The sequence below is a fragment of the Theropithecus gelada genome, chromosome 11 (assembly GCF_003255815.1).
Source record: "Theropithecus gelada isolate Dixy chromosome 11, Tgel_1.0, whole genome shotgun sequence".
NCBI lineage: Eukaryota > Metazoa > Chordata > Mammalia > Primates > Cercopithecidae > Theropithecus > Theropithecus gelada.
The window spans coordinates 126,151,613-126,168,557 of NC_037679.1; the positions used below are offsets into that span (position 1 = coordinate 126,151,613).

At 40.7% G+C, this 16,945-nt stretch overlaps 1 protein-coding gene across 8 annotated transcripts in view; it reads left to right on the plus strand.

Moving 5' to 3' along the window:
• The window catches only part of BICD1 (BICD cargo adaptor 1), a 271,468-nt gene that overhangs the window by 208,804 nt on the left and 45,719 nt on the right, over window positions 1-16,945 (plus strand). For 5 of the 8 annotated variants that reach the window (XR_003121813.1, XM_025402493.1, XM_025402496.1 and 2 more), the window contains exons 5-7: window positions 5,720-6,814; window positions 12,530-12,681; window positions 16,367-16,574. Coding sequence is in view for 7 of the 8 variants with exons in the window: in XM_025402493.1 (XP_025258278.1) it covers window positions 5,720-6,814; window positions 12,530-12,681; window positions 16,367-16,574 (1,455 nt within the window). In the remaining variant the exon portion in view is untranslated. Of the gene's footprint in view, window positions 1-5,719; window positions 6,815-10,440; window positions 11,211-12,529; window positions 12,682-16,366; window positions 16,685-16,945 lie in introns of those variants that run through there. The other 3 variants (XM_025402491.1, XM_025402492.1, XM_025402497.1) reach the window with 2 other exon arrangements.

Sequence of the window (16,945 nt, forward strand, 5' to 3'; positions counted from 1 at the left end):
TAAATAAAGTAATTAATTTAAAAAACAGTTTAAGCATCTGCTCTTTGAAATCCAAATACAATTTAAGGTACTCTAAGCCTTAATAGCTAAGTGAAAATATAATGTTGGAGTTTTACAAAATTACCTGTATTTTAGTAATTTTTTTGTCAGACCAAACTTAATTATCTGGGAGAAATATATATAGACAGATAGATATGATATATGTGTATAATATATATTTACATATGTGTGTAATATATGTGTAATTTGGATACAATTTCCTATTCAATTGATTTCAGCAGAAACGTATTAAATATAGAAAGCAGGCCGGGCACGGTGGCTCAAGCCTGTAATCCCAGCACTTTGGGAGGCCGAGACGGGCGGATCACGAGGTCAGGAGATCGAGACCATCCTGGCTAACACGGTGAAACCCCGTCTCTACTAAAAAATACAAAAAAATAGCCGGGCGAGGTGGCGGGTGCCTGTAGTCCCAGCTATTCGGGAGGCTGAGGCAGGAGAATGGCGTAAACCCGGGAGGCGGAGCTTGCTGTGAGCTGAGATCCGGCCACTGCACTCCAGCCTGGGCGACAGAGCGAGACTCCGTCTCAAAAAAAAAAAAAAAAAAAAAAAAAAAATATAGAAAGCAGTACTGTATAGCAGCAGTCCCCAACCTTTTTGGACCAGCGATCTGTTTCATAGGAGACAATTTTTCCACAGATAGGGTGCAGGTGGTTGGAGGGCATTAGATTCTCATAAGGAGCATGCAACCTAGATCCCTCGCATGCGCAGTTCGCAATAGGGTTTGCACTTCTATGACAGTCTAACGCTGCCACTCATCTGACAGGAGGCAGAGCTCAGGCGGTAATGTTTGCTCACCTGCCACTCACCTCCTGCTATGTGGGCTGGTTCCTAACAGGCCACAACCCGGTACTGGTCAGAGGCCTGGGAGTTGAGGACCCCTGTTGTGTAGGGAGGACGCATACATGCGAGAGACAGTGTTCTATTTGATGTTTTCTGGAGATGCTGTCATGAAGACACTGTAGACTTACCTTTTTTAGGCTTAGAAAATGTTTACATTCAATCTGAACTGTCAGAGTCCAGATTGAAGACTGTTCTAAAGGCATTACCTTATTCATCTTAACACTTTTGCTGCTAAAACAAGCTTCAGACACATTCAGTACATTTTGTTTTGATCCAATGTTTATTTGATTCAGAGGCTTTTCCTTTTGAAGGGCGTTTTGGAAACAGTCTTATCTGTAATCATGTGTACTAATCGAGTAATGTTTATACTTTCCAGTGCAAAGTTGCTTAATTTTCAAGGGAAAAAAAGGGAAAAACACTTCTGACATAATCAGTTTTCACTGAGATTGCATAGATTAGAGATTTTCCATCTCCTTTATGAAAAATTCAAATGACATGGCTACTCATCAAATACCATATTACATAATTACCAGGTTTTTCACTGAAAACTATTACCCAAATAGTCTGGGTAAGCAAATTCATCATCACCTCTGGAGATACACTCTATTATAACTAATGAAATCCAGCTAAGATTTGTATTCAAATATTTCCTGACTCTGAAATGAAAGAGTTGCTTTTATAAAATTTTCAAAATTGTGAAAACAGATGTGTTTGCCATGTAAAAACATTTTGGCTGTGGGAGGTGCACCACAGCTAAGCAATTGTTCACAATAGCTAACACTGTAGAACCTTCAGCATTAAATTCACTATCTCACTTCATCATCGAAATTTCCTATGAAGTGTTACTGTGCTCCTTGCATAGGTTACCAAACTGAAGCTTTCTCAGAGTCACATAGCTAAGTAAATGTCGGTCCCGAGATTTGACTCCAGTATTCTCTGATGCCACAGGCCCCGTTCTTTACCTGCAGTACTGTCATTTGTGAATAATTTGGTTTCTGCAGCCATAAAATGTAATTTGTGAGTTGCTTTCCTTTCATAGATATGGGCAAACACCATGTCATAAGATGAGAGCTATAACTTAAAAGCCTCTAAATAACAACTTGAGATAACAAAACCGTTATCTTAAGTTCTAATATATGTGATCATACTATACAGGCAGTCCCTGGAATGCATAGTAGTCCGGGACAGTAAAAAATGATCATGCAAACTGAAACCATGCAAAACAAACTTAATAATTAATGGGGAAATTTACAGTTGTGTTGTGATCTTTAAATATTTTTGTGAAACATTAAAAAGTCTCTTACTGTTATTTATAAATACATATAGAAATGAAAATATAGTAAAAGTACTTAGTACTTCATAATTTAAAACATTAGGAACATTGAGAGTTAAACTTTTATTTCTTTGTAAACAGTTTATCAAGTGTATTTTGATCTTGCCTTCTTCTATAAAACTTAGGGTTCGGTGCGGTGGCTCATGCCTGAAATCCCAGCACTTTGGGAGGCCAAGGTGGGCAGATCACGAGGTCAGGAGTTCGAGACCAGCCTGGCCAACATGGTGAAACCCTGTTTCTACTAAAAATACAAAAATTAGCTGGGCGTGGGGGCGAATGCCTGTAGTCCCAGCTGCTTGGGAAGCTGAGGCAGGAGAATTGCTTGAACCCAGGAGGTGGAGGTTGCAGCAAGCAGAGATCATACCACTGCACTTCAGCCTGGCGACAGAGCTAGACTCCATCTCAAAAAAAAAAAAAAAAAAAACTTAGGACACTGAGCAAGAATCTTTTCTTTGCTTTGGCAAATTGTCCTCCTCATTTTTAAGTTTGGATCATCTTCCAACATTTTATCCTCTGCACTTTCAACATCTGGAAATATCTTTGCGAGTACCTTTAATGTGCCAGCATCACTTCCTCTTCGACATTTTCATCCTTTTTGCAACTACCGTACTGTACTTTTCTTTTTCTTTTTCTCTTTTTTTTTTTAGACGGAGTCTCACTCTGTCGCCCAGGCTGGAGTGCAGTGGTGTGATCTCGGCTCACTGCAACCTCTGCCCCCCGGGTTCAGACAATTCTGCCTCAGCCTCCCCAGTAGCTGGGATTACAGGTGCATGCCACTATGCCCGGCCAATTTTTTAAAATATTTTTAATAGAGACGGGGTTTCACCATCTTGGCCAGGCTGGTCTTAAACTCCTGACCTCATGATCCACCCACCTCGGCCTCCCAAAGTGCTGGGCTTACAGGCACAAGCCACCGCACCCGGCCATACTGTACTTTTTCATTTAATAAATTGAAAAAATTGCCTCCACTAAGTTTCTTTGGGTGCACATCTAAAGTCCCTCAAACAGCATTAGTGTCAACATTTCCATATTCAGTTATTTCTTCTATAACTCCATTTAGGTAGTTTCGGGGATTTTTTTAGAGGCAGGGTTTCACTATGTTGCCTCAGCTCCTGGGCCCAGGCAATCCTCCTGCCTCAGCCCCTGGAGTAGCTAGGACTACAGGCACACCCCACTGCACCTGACTCCATTTATGGTTTTTTTTCAAATTTTACTTCCAGCATTGTCACTCTTTGTTTCTTTGCTGTGCTTTCTTTCTTGTTGTAATCCATTTTTGTAAAACATCACATGGATTTATCACTAGGAGACAAGACAAGGCAACTATATCCTTAGCCGTCTGTGAGTGAACTGAATAACAGACACATAGTAACCAATCACTGGTTGACTTTGAATGAAGTGGTGTCATTTGCCATAGGTCATGATGTTATGTAGTGATTTTATAGACTGAACAGCTGGCAGCGAAGATTGTGCATTATGCATGGCTCACAATCAATCTATTTGGTCATTGAAATTTGGACCATGGTTTGGGGAGTAGCTGATGTTTTAACTAAAGCATAGTAACTGAAACTTATGCATATCAGAACCTTACCAAGAGAGGACTACCATGATAGTTAATGAGGGGCATCAGGTTCCACAAAGGATCATAAAAATACTACTCTACTGTATTATACATTTACATATATATATGTATATCCTAAAGTAATAAGCTAGTTTTAAAATATTAACCATACTTAATGATTAATATTTATTATATTCTAATTATAATAATTTTACTTGCCATTTAGGGATTTAATGTATGATCCAGGAAGTTTGAAAGTTTGAATTGGGCCGGGTGCAGTGGCTCACGCCTGTAATCCCAGCACTTTGGGAGGCTGAGGAGGGCAGATCACGAGGTCAGGAGATCGAGACCATCCTGGCTAACATGGTGAAACCCTGTCTCTACTAAAAATGCAAAAAAATTAGCCGGGCGTGATGGTGGGCACCTGTAGTCCCAGCTACTTGGGAGGCTGAAGCCGGAGAATGGCGTGAACCTGGGAGGCGGAGCTTGCAGTGAGCCGAGATCGCACCACTGCAGTCCAGCCTGGATGACCGAGCGAGACTCTGTCTCAAAAAAAAAAAAAAAAAAAGGTTGAATTGATATCTTCCTTTAGATATAAAGACATTCAGCATCAATTCATTGCTCTTAAGGCAGATCTCATGATGGTTTATTTTTTAAAAAGAAGAAGAAAAGAAAACACAAGTGCAGAAGGATATGAACACCATGATACTTCTTATAGAACAATAATGTAAACAATATTATTTGGTTACTGAGAAACAGTTACATTATAAATGCAAAAACTCATAATTCATAATATTTACCCATATGGAAGGAGAGAAATGCTTTAAAATTTTTTCACATTGCAATTTCTTATATACCTATGTTTAATGAGACAGTGTTTTGTATGGACACCTGAGTGTTTTTCATCACGTGGTAATACTTCCTGTCTACATAAACATATCACATTATTCAAATTAATTGCTAATATTTACAGTTCCTATTTTGGACTAAAGGAATTGAATTGACTTATAAATTGTTCTTTTAGCTCTAAAATTCCGTATGTATTTTTTTACTTTTATATTAAAAACCATCAAAGCTGGGCATGGTGGCTCACGCCTGTAATTCCAGTACTTTGGGAGGCAGAGGCAGGGGGCTGGCATGCGCCTAGGAATTCAAGACCAGCCTGGACAACATAGCAAGACTCTGTCTCTACACACACACAAAATTAGCCAGGTGTGGTGGTGCGCACCTGTGGTCCTAGCTGCTCAGGACACTGAGGTGGAAGGATCACTTGAGCCTGAGAGGCAGAGGCTTCAGTAAGCCACAATTGTGCCACTGCACTCCAGTGTGGGTGACAGAGCGAGACCCTGTCTTAAAAAAAGATAAAAACTGTCAAATGTAGTGCATGTTTGTTTTGGGGACTAAATGCTTATTTTTAAGAGGATGGTTAAAGTACTCAGCAATATTTAGTAAGTTAAAGCCTTAGGTTTTAAACCTGATTTGGGGTTGAGCTCTGGGAAGGAAAGGATGATTGATTCATAGGCACCCTGATACAGTCACTTAATGATCTGAAAAACAGATGTACTATAAGGCACTCATAAAAATAACACCAGTCCTATGCTTATCTCAAAGTCATGTTGTTTTCTGCAAGGTGTTAAAAATGAAAATAAGATTGTTCTAATAACATTGAAGTTTCATGAGTATGTGTGTATGATACAAGTGAAATTGATGGGTAACTACTTGCAGTATAATTCTTTTAGAATTATGTACTTTTAGATTGACTTACCAGAACTGCTGAAATAAAAAACCCTCCATTTTAATTTGAAATAGTGGGAACATTGGCTCTGCTGCAGTGATTTTTAAGTGTATACATGCCCGACTGTGAATGGATTAAGTTCATCATTGGTGCTGCATTGAGGTCATTCAGAGACTTTCTTTTGCCATTGCAGGTAGAGCGGGAAAAGGCCATTCTTTTGGCCAACCTACAAGAGTCACAGACACAGCTGGAACACACCAAGGGGGCACTGACGGAGCAGCATGAGCGCGTGCACCGGCTCACAGAGCACGTCAATGCCATGAGGGGCCTGCAAAGCAGCAAGGAGCTCAAGGCCGAGCTGGACGGGGAAAAGGGCCGGGACTCAGGGGAGGAGGCCCATGACTACGAGGTGGACATCAATGGCTTAGAGATCCTTGAATGCAAATATAGGGTGGCAGTTACTGAGGTGATTGATCTGAAAGCTGAAATTAAGGCCTTAAAGGAGAAATATAATAAATCTGTAGAAAACTACACTGATGAGAAGGCCAAATATGAGAGTAAAATCCAGATGTATGATGAGCAGGTGACAAGCCTTGAGAAGACCACCAAAGAGAGTGGTGAGAAGATGGCCCACATGGAGAAGGAGTTGCAAAAGATGACCAGCATAGCCAATGAAAATCACAATACTCTTAATACGGCCCAGGATGAGTTAGTGACATTCAGTGAGGAGTTAGCTCAGCTTTACCACCATGTGTGTCTATGTAATAATGAAACTCCCAACAGGGTCATGCTGGATTACTATAGGCAGAGCAGAGTCACCCGCAGTGGCAGCCTGAAAGGGCCTGATGATCCCAGAGGACTTTTGTCCCCACGATTAGCCAGGCGGGGTGTGTCATCCCCGGTAGAAACAAGGACCTCATCTGAACCAGTTGCAAAAGAAAGCACAGAGGCCAGCAAAGAACCAAGTCCAACTAAGACCCCCACAATCTCTCCTGTTATTACTGCCCCACCGTCATCTCCAGTATTGGATACAAGTGACATCCGCAAAGAGCCAATGAATATCTACAACCTTAATGCCATAATCCGGGACCAAATCAAGCATCTGCAGAAAGCTGTGGACCGGTCCTTGCAACTGTCTCGTCAAAGAGCAGCGGCTCGGGAGCTAGCCCCCATGATTGATAAAGACAAGGAAGCCTTAATGGAAGAGATCCTCAAGCTAAAGTCCCTGCTGAGCACCAAACGGGAGCAGATTGCCACATTGAGGGCGGTATTGAAAGCCAATAAGCAGGTAATCTCATTCTACTGGTGAAAGCATGCTAGTTAAAGCTTTCTTAACTAATTTATTCCCTAATTTATTGAGTATCCAGTATCATCAAGATGAGAGTTCAGATTCTTGGTCAGTGGAGAAATAAAACCATGTTCCAGTGTCAGATCAGAATGTCATAATAATAATTATTTTTAAATGAGTGAATGGATGAAATATCTGTGCCCAGCTAGGTGGAGGCAGAGGTGAGGAAGTTAAAAACACAGGAGAAGATCCAGATGCCTTTCCGCAGATGTAGAAAGGCAGCTCAGGCGGTGCTGGGCTGAAGCCTGGCAGTGAGTAGCTGTGGAAACAGGAGATGGAGGGTGGCAGAATAGGCTGGCAAGACAGGTTACACCAACCAGGGAGATACAGCAAGAAAGACAGACACCCAGCAGACAGCCGGAGCAAACAGAGGGAAATCTGGGTGCAGATCATGAAGAAGGTCTGATGGCCAATAACTGGACCCCGGCTTTGGAGCTGGAGGTTCAGATTCAAGACTCAATTTCTAGGGGTATAGCAAGAATTTTTTGTTTTTGTTTTTGTTTTTTGTTTGTTTGTTTCGAGACAGAGTCTCACTCTGTTGCCCAGGCTGGAGTGCAGTGGCACCATCTCAGCTCACTGTAACCTCCGCCTCCTGGGTTCAAGCGATTCTCATGCCTCAGCCTCCCAAGCAGCTGGGATTACAGGCGTGTGCCACCATGCCTGGCTAATTTTTTGTATTTTCAAATAGACAGGATTTCACCATATTGTCTAGGCTGGTCTTGAACTGCTGACCTCAAGTGATCCGCCTGCCTCGACCTCCCAAAGTGCTGGGATTACAGACATGAGCCACCACACCCAGCCAAGTATAGCAAGATTAAAAGGAGTGTTTTGTCCTTCATCCCAAACCTAGAGAAACAAGAGTGCTAAATAAATGAACAAGTCAGGGATGAAAGGCAAGACAACTGTGAGGAACTGAGTTACAGAAACAAAGCCAGACAGATTGTTATCAACAAATTAAATAGTTTGGGGCCACGTTAGCAAGCAAATGAGAGAGAGTGTGCGTGTGAGAGAGTATGAGAATGAGCTCTACCTGTGCTAGTGACCACGTATCTGAAATTTAGGTTCATATGGGATGTTAACTCACATGGGTCAGAGCTTAAGTAATAGGGAGCTTTTCCTAGCTATTGATCCTGTCCTTCTGGACAAGTAGTAATGTTACAACATGAACCTGTCTAATTCCCAGCCCTCTTTAATGACTGAAATTGTTTTCCACCCTTGAGTTTTACCTGGGTGGGAGTGCTGCGAAATATAAGCAGGAAAATTCTTTTCACCTTTGTTTAGTTTATCTGAAAAGATAGCCTCAAAAGACACATATTTGAGAAAGGTGCTGAATAAGTGTTGGTGTTGATAAAGAGAAGCAACAAAGCACCAAGTGCCCTCTTGCAAACGCAAGCAGTGCCAGTGAATAGTAGGTCAGGGGAGCTCTTGGTCTTTAGAGATTGAAGGTTAATTTCAGATTCAGAATGCCTTCTCCGTTTGCCATTATCTGGGGAAAACCACGCCCTTATTATGTCATCTACACTGCAGCTTTCGAGTCCTCATCTCTAGTTCCCATAAATCTATTTATATAATTGACATCTATACCATAAGCTATAATACTGTTTGCACTATTAACATGTTTTATATAAACCTAAGGGCAAAATACGACTTTATTTTGTGTTGTCACTTTAGAAAAATAGAAAAGATTAGAGTGAATGAAGAGTTTGTGAGAGATCTGACTCCAATTTTAGGTCAGAATAAAGGAATTTATTATTATAACTCTGCTATAATTTAAAGACTCAATGATTCAGAGTGGTCATAAATAACCAATACCGTATTAGATAAGGCTTACATAAACTTTATCAAGGACATGCTATCCTAGGGCATTCTTGGTCAAGCCATCCAAATAACTTCTCTGACTTATTCCTAAAGGTTGAATATTAACAATTTAGGGCCGCGTGCAGTGGCTCACGCCTGTAATCCCAGCACTTGGGGAGGCCAAGGCGGGCGGATCACTTGAGGTCAGGAATTTGAGACCAGCCTGACCAACATGGAGAAACCCCGTCTCTACTAAAAATACAAAATTAGCCAGGCGTGGTGGTGCGTGCCTGTAATCCCAGCTACGCAGGAGGCTGAGGCAGGAGAATCGCTTGAACCGGGGAGGCGGAAGTTGCAGTGAGCTGAGATTGAGCGATTGCACTCCAGCCTGGGCAACAAGAGTGAAAATCTGTCTTAAAAAAAAAAAAAAAAAAAAAATCAAGATGCTTAACTGAAACAGAGGTATAGATAAGGACACTTGGCCCACCAACAGAGACTAATTTGTGAACCAGCATTCATTGATTACATATTTTCTGGGAGGCAGTAATAAAATAACATATTTTCAGGAATGCAAAAATAAATGACATGCTCTAGTAGGAATTCCACAATTGCCTATAGCTATTTATAAGATAGGACTCATCAAGCGCTTTAGAGTGATGTAAACAGTACCACGGGAATTCAGAACAGAGCAAAGCATTCCTAGCTGAAGTTTTATTTTCACAATTTTTTGTGGTACAGGTTGAGTATCCCTTTTCCAAAATGTTCGGGATGAAAAATGTTTCAGATTTTGGATTTTGGACATTTGCATATATATATATAATGAGATAACTTGGGGATGGGATCCAAGTCCAAACATGAAATTTCATGAGACAGGAAACAAGAAATTTCATGTATTCATATATACATAGCCTGATGGTAATTTTATACAATATTTTTAATAATTTTGTGGCTGAAACAAAATTTTGACTGTGACTCATTACATGAGGTCAAGTGTAGAATTTTATGGCCTCATGTCAGCACTCAAAAGGTTTCAGATTTTGAAGCATTTTGGGTTTTGGATTAAGGATGCTCAACCTGTACCATTTGCATTACATTAGAGTTACAGTCTATATGGACTCAGTAAATTAAATGAAAACCCGTTTCTAGTGATACATTTGGTCTACATGTTCATTATGTTGGGCCTGTTGCTGTGATGCTTATGTGCCATAAATAACTTTAAGTATTAACAGATGACATTCACTATATTTAGACATTGTGGAATGTTCATTTTTAAGGTTAAGGTGAGAATTCTAGGGTAAAAAGGAAATCTCCCTGTTTTAAAATAGGCATTCTACTATACAGCCATAAGAAAGAATGAGATCATGTCATTTGCAGGGACACAGTTGGAGCTGGAGACCATTCATTATCCTTAGCAAACTAACACAGGGACAGAAAACCAGATACCGCGTATTCTCACTTATAAGTGGGAGCTACATGATGAGAGCAAATAGCCACATAGAGCGGAACAACACGCACTGGTTCCTATTGGAGGCTGAAGGATGAAAGGAAGGAGAGGATCAGGAAAAATAAAGAATGGATACTAGGCTTAATACCTGGGTGAAGAAATAATAGGTACAACAAACCCCCATGACACACATTTACCTAGGTAACAAACCTGCACATCCTGCACCTGTACCCCGAACTTAAAATAGAAGTTAAAAATAAATAAATAAAATAGGCATTCTGTAGTCTCTATGAATCTTCTCATTTACTTAAGGATTTTTTCATAGGCACAGTGCCTTCTGATGAAGTCAGTAAATGCTTATGAAGCACCATCCATCTAGCACTGTGCTACATGCTGAAGATTCAAAGACTAACACATGGTCCCTGCCTTCCAGAAGACTCAGCCTCCTGGGGATGTCAGGATAGAAACACAATGACAGTTCAGCATTACACGTGCTGTAATCCAAGTTATGAGAACAATGCAGAGGAAGCAACTAAGGTTTCCTAGAGGAGCGGAAAAGACTTCACAGAAGCAATTATACTTTAGTTTGTTCTTAAAGGGTAAGGAGTTGTTTTCCAGAGGAGGAGGAAGTAATTCCAGACAGAACAGTAGGTAGAGAGGCTTAGGAATGACAAAATAGAATGATATATTCAGGGAATGCTCACAAAGGTCTACGTGGCTGGAAATAAGACTTTTTTATTTAGAAAGTCAACTTTGGAGTGTGTGGAGAATGTGGTGAATGCAGACATCAGCAAATCCAATGAGTTATGGATACTTAAAATTACTTAATTCTGGAAAAACTTTGCACAGTCTATGGACAAACAAATCTACAAATAAAACTGAGGCTTTAGGGTATTTGTCACAAACAATAAATGAGTTTGTATTTCTATTTCAGGTCTAGCTCTTCTGTTATCCCCCTCTTTATTCCCCTTAGATACTGACCATGGGACTCTGTGCTTACAAATTTGTTACATCTACATTTTCACAACTTAAACATACTTTTCTGTTTTAAATGAATATGTGTCTAAGCTTTTTAAACACTAAACAACTGCCGTTTTTCCCTCGGTCAATTTCTGCATTGTGGATAATTTTCTGAATGTGTAATATTTCTGAAGATTCCTCCAAGTATTAACACTACAGAACATACAAAAGTATTTTATGAGTAAAGTCTCATTTTAATCTGAATTTAAATCCAGTCAAAACTCATAAGAAACTACTTCGAAACCAAAACAGTAACAAAGTACCCCATCCCAACATTGATTTAATTAAGAAAGAATTTATTTCTATAGATGTTGTCACTTTGCATATGAAGGTTTCAAGCTGCCCATTTCAAGCCCCAAAAGAAATGTTAAAAACCAGGGTAGTCTTCCTGGGAAATCCCATTAGTAATGGATTTCTCTACTCGTAATGGGGTTTTTCATTAGTATGGGGTATTTGTATACATTCTGAAAAGTTATAGTTTCCAGTTCATAAAAATAATGTGTTCCCAGTTTGGCTTCAACATGCAAACTATGTGCTATGCATCAAACGGGCAATCCCTAAGTATACACTGATTTTATGCATTGATTCAGTCAGTGTGTTTTTTTACTTATGTGTGTGCCAGGGTAGCTCTTGATTTGAAACACTATGCCCAAATCCTAGATTCAAACAAATGTTTTAACTCATTCAACATTTCGTAACCCCTACTTTTATGGAGATTTTTAAGGAATTATATTTGACTCTTTCATTGTTTGGACAAATTGTATGCAAATTAGAAAGTAATTAGTTCTCTATCACTTCTTTTCCTTAAACATATAACATGGATTTATAGTTTATCATATACTTACATTATAAATTACAATGGTGTATGTCTTTTATTCTATGTTTTGGCCCCACAGAGCACAGGTGACAAAATTTGAGTTCTAACATATTCCAATTTGATTATTCCAATAGAAGCTCTGCTTCTTTACGAAATAATTAGTAAAATTTTTCTTGTATAAAGTTTCATTTTGGCTCCCTCCTTGTCCTGAAATCCCATACTTTCAACAATCTGCATTAAATATGTATTAAACTACTGGCATTCTCTTAGCTCCTGATACTGACTCTGGCTCACAGAGGGCTTATAGGGCAATTTAACTACATTATGAATTCACAGCACATTTTGACATTAAAGAAAAACTTTCCTCTGTCCGAAGCGCANTATGAATTCACAGCACATTTTGACATTAAAGAAAAACTTTCCTCTGTCCGAAGCGCATACCTATGTTTATATAAAATGTAACCAAATCAATTTCACTTTCCTTTTATAAAAGAACATAATAGGCCCAGCATGAAGCAATCTGTATGATGGATTTTCCTGATATGAAAATTGTAAGCAGTGTGATTTTCTGCTTTAGACAGCTGAGGTGGCACTAGCTAATCTCAAGAACAAATATGAAAATGAAAAAGCAATGGTGACTGAAACCATGACGAAGCTTAGAAATGAACTGAAGGCTTTGAAAGAAGATGCTGCAACCTTCTCCTCCCTGAGAGCAATGTTTGCAACAAGGTAACAGTATTTTCTTCCTACGACTGGGTGTGGTAGGTGGGGAAAAGGCTTTAAAATTCACAGCCCTGCCTTTGTGCATGTTGAGTGTATTCAGTGTGTAGTCTAGGATGGCTAAGTGTGAAGAAAATCTGTGGAAGTCCACTCTGATGTATCTAAAATTTTGCAAGCCTTCTGTGCTGTTTTCCAGAGCCCCCTACTGAACACTCTGGATCCAGAAATTCTATTACATAAAAATATTTTTTAAGTGAGTTAATATTAATAGATTGTTTCTAGAATTTATGCACCCCAAAGAGACTCGCCTTCCAAATAAAAAGCTTTCAATAAGGGGAAAAACCCCACTTCCTAGAATAGCTAAATATTATCACCTCTGAAATAGAGTTCTGTGAAGGAAGTACATGAAAGTATATAAGAGCACCTTACCTTTAGTACTGTGTGAGAAGATACTGTCATAATGAAGGTTAATAATCATCATACCAGCTAATTACTTAGATTTTTTTTTTTTTTTTTTGAGACAGAGTCTCACACTGTCGCCCAGGCTGGAGGGCAGTGGCGCGATCTCAGCTCACTGCAAGCTCCACCTCCCGGGTTCTAGAGAGTCTCCTGCTTCACCCTCCTGAGTAGCTGGGACTACAGGCACCCGCCACCACGCCTGGCTAATTTTTTGTATTTTTACTAGAGACAGGGTCTCGATCTCCTGACCTCGTTATCCTCAGCCTCCCAAAGTGCTGGGATCAAAGGCATGAGCCACCACACCCAGCTTTTTTTTTCTTTTTGAGACAGAGTCTTGCACTGTTGCCCAGGCTGGAGTGCAGTGGCGCGATCTCGGCTCACTGCAAGCTCTGCCTCCCGGGTTCACACCGTTCTCCTGCCTCAGCCTCCCGAGTAGCTGGGATTACAGGCACCCGCCACCACACCTGGCTAATTCTTTGTACTTTTAGTAGAGACGGGGTTTCACCGTGTTAGCCAGGATGGTCTGGATCTCCTGACCTCATGATCCACCCGCCTTGGCCTCCCAAAGTGCTCGGATCATGGGCGTGAGCCACCGCACCCGGCCATATTTTGTTTTTAAATGTGAAGTGATTGTTAAGAATGTATTTGATTTGAAGTTTTCAGAATCTTGAGATTTTCAGTATACTGTTGAAATACATATTTTGCTGTCACAATGCAGTGTAAAAAAAAATTACTTTTTTTTTTGAGATAGGGTCTCTGTCACCCAGGCTGAAGTGCAGTGGCGCCATCTCGGTTCACTGCAGCCTGGACATCCTGGGCTCAAGCAATCCTCCCACCTCACCTCAGCCTCCCGAGTAGCTGGGACTGCAGGCTTGCACCACCACTCCCGCTAATTTTTGTGGATTTTGTGGAGGCAGGGTCTTGCCATGTTGCCCAGGCTGGTCTCAAATTCCTGGGCTCAAGAGATCCGCCCACCTTGGCCTCCAAAAGTCCTGAGTTAGGGTATGAGCCACCATGCCCGACCAAATCCCACCAATTATATATCTTGTATGATGCAAACTTAGTGCAAAATTCACAAATAATTACTATGTCTTTACTGGCAGAATTCGTAAATAATTTACACGTAGCTGATACATGTAAAAGTGTTAAAAACAAACAAAAAAAGATCTCTTGAGCTTTATAGGAGTCCCCCAGAAACTGTCCAGCTTTTTTTGTATGTTAGGAGAGTACAGGCTTAAGCTCAGACCTTGTGATTGAATCTCTTGGAGATGGCAGTGAGAAGGCTGAGTGCCTGAAAGCCCACAGGGGTGCAGAGGAACTGGAGGGAACTGGCTTCTGGGTCTCAGGGCATGACAGTGTTTGGGGAATAGAATGTGTTTACCTGGCTGCTATGGTAGACAGGATAGAGAATAGGAATAGGGCACAATGTCCCCCTCTTTGATGAAAGAATCAGGATTACATTTGGAATCACGAAAACATAAATTTCCTCTTTGAGAAGGAAACTTTTAAAAATGTCAAAGGACATTTCAAGTCTGAATCTGATTTATATAAGAATTATTATCCCCTAGCCAGGCACGGTGGCTCACACCTATAATCCCAGCACTTTGGGAGGCCAAGGCGGGTGGATCACCTGAAGTCAGGAGTTCGAGACCAGCGTGGCCAACATGGTGAAACCCCGTCTCTACTAAAAATACAAAAATTAGCCGGGCATGGTGGCACACACCTGTAGTCCCAGCTACTCAGGAGGCTAAGGGAGGAGAATTGCTTGAACCTGGGAGGCGGAAGTTGCAGTGAGCTGAGATCATGCCACTGCACTCCAGCCTGGGTGATAGAGCAAGACTCCGTCTCAATAATAATAATAATAATAATAGTTTTTTATAAAAAGGAATTGTTATCCCCAAATTGTCCATTTTCATATACTTTTTTTTGGCGTGAACAATATTTATTATTCATATTTTAGTGGGTAAATAAATTCAGGAAAAAAAAAACTCAGAATGAGCTTTTTCCCCACGCCACCTCTATCTTCCAAATGTATATGTGCTCAGGTTTTGCCTTTGGTAAGGAAAAAAGATCACTAAGCTTATCTTCCTTCTTTGGCACAAGTATGAAATCTGAATAAAGATGTTTCAGACAGCCTGCTATATCTGTATCAAACCTTGCGCAATTCTTGGTTTTTGCAGGGTTTTCTGTTTTTTGTTTTTTTGACAACTCATTGCTCTGTCATCTGGTTGAGAAATCATTGAAAATACTCAGTTTTCTAATTCACGCAAATCAGTCAAATTGACAAGAGCAACAGCTGCAATCTGTACTAAAACTAAAACGTGTAAATACAGATAAGGAAATGTTTTCTTCATAAACATTATTATTTTGGATATTATAGGCATAGCCTATAATAAACTTGTTACATTCCTCCAAAGAATAAAATGTTATACAGTAAAAAGAGCTACTGTAAGACACTTCAGGTACTGTGGACATTGTGGGAGACTTGACCGTTACTCTGCTGTTACACGGCAGCCCCACAATAACTCTGTCCCTGGGGTTTAAGACGTTGCCTATTAAGACTGTCTCCATATGGGCTGGGTGCAGTGGCTGATACCTGTAATCCCAGCACTTTGGGAGACTGAGGCAGGAAGATCACTTGAGGCCAGGAGTTCGAGACCAGTCTGGGCAACATAGTGAGACCCTGTCTCTTTAAAAAATGATCATCACTGGGCATGGTGACTCATACCAGTAATCCCAGCACTTTGGGAGGCCAGGGTGGGAGGATCACTTAAGGTCAGGAGTACGAGACCAGCCTGGCCAACATGGTGAAACCCCATCTCTACTAAAAAAATAAAAAAATTAGCTGGGCATGGTGGCACACTCCTGTAATTCCAACTACTTGGGAGGCTGAGGCATGAGAATTGCTTGAACCTGGGAGGCAGAGGTTGCAGTGAGCCAAGATCACGCCACTGCACTACAGCCTGGGCAATACAGCAAGACTCAGTCTTAAAAAACAAACAAAACAACAAGAAAATAATAATACATTTTTTTAAATGTCCTGTCTATCCTTCATTGTATGGATGAACATACATTCCAATTTTCTGCTATTATAGGTTATCTACATTCTATTGCTAGATCTTTAAACCAGTCTTCTAAATTTCTAAATTTCGGTCAAATTTATTACTTTTCAACTTAAGTCCAAATTCAGTTTCACCAAGATTTTCCCCTGACCCCTTCTCCGTTTTGGTTGCAGATGTGATGAATATGTCACCCAGTTGGATGAGATGCAGAGACAGTTAGCAGCCGCAGAGGATGAGAAGAAGACTCTAAACACTTTGTTACGAATGGCTATCCAGCAAAAACTCGCCCTGACCCAGAGGCTGGAGGACTTAGAGTTTGACCATGAGCAGTCCCGACGCAGCAAAGGCAAACTTGGAAAGAGCAAGATCGGCAGCCCTAAAGTAAGTGGGGAGGCATCAGTCACCGTGCCCACCATAGACACTTACCTCCTGCATAGTCAGGGCCCACAGACACCCAACATTCGGGTCAGCAGTGGCACTCAGAGGAAAAGGTATGCATGCAGCGATCTTCATAGTACGGTGCAGTGGCCAGATTTTAGTTAACTGCAAAAATGAATGTGCTCTTGCTGTGGAGGATGGAGGAGGGGAAGGAAAAGAAAAAATGGGAGCTGGCATATAAATGATCCTTGCTAATGTGGGTCTTTCCCGATCAAAACCTTTTTGATAATTGTGTTTATGTAGTCCTTTCTAACCCCCTGCCCAATCCCTCCTCTTGGTTAATCGTAATATAATTTTCAAGTGTCTGTTAATAT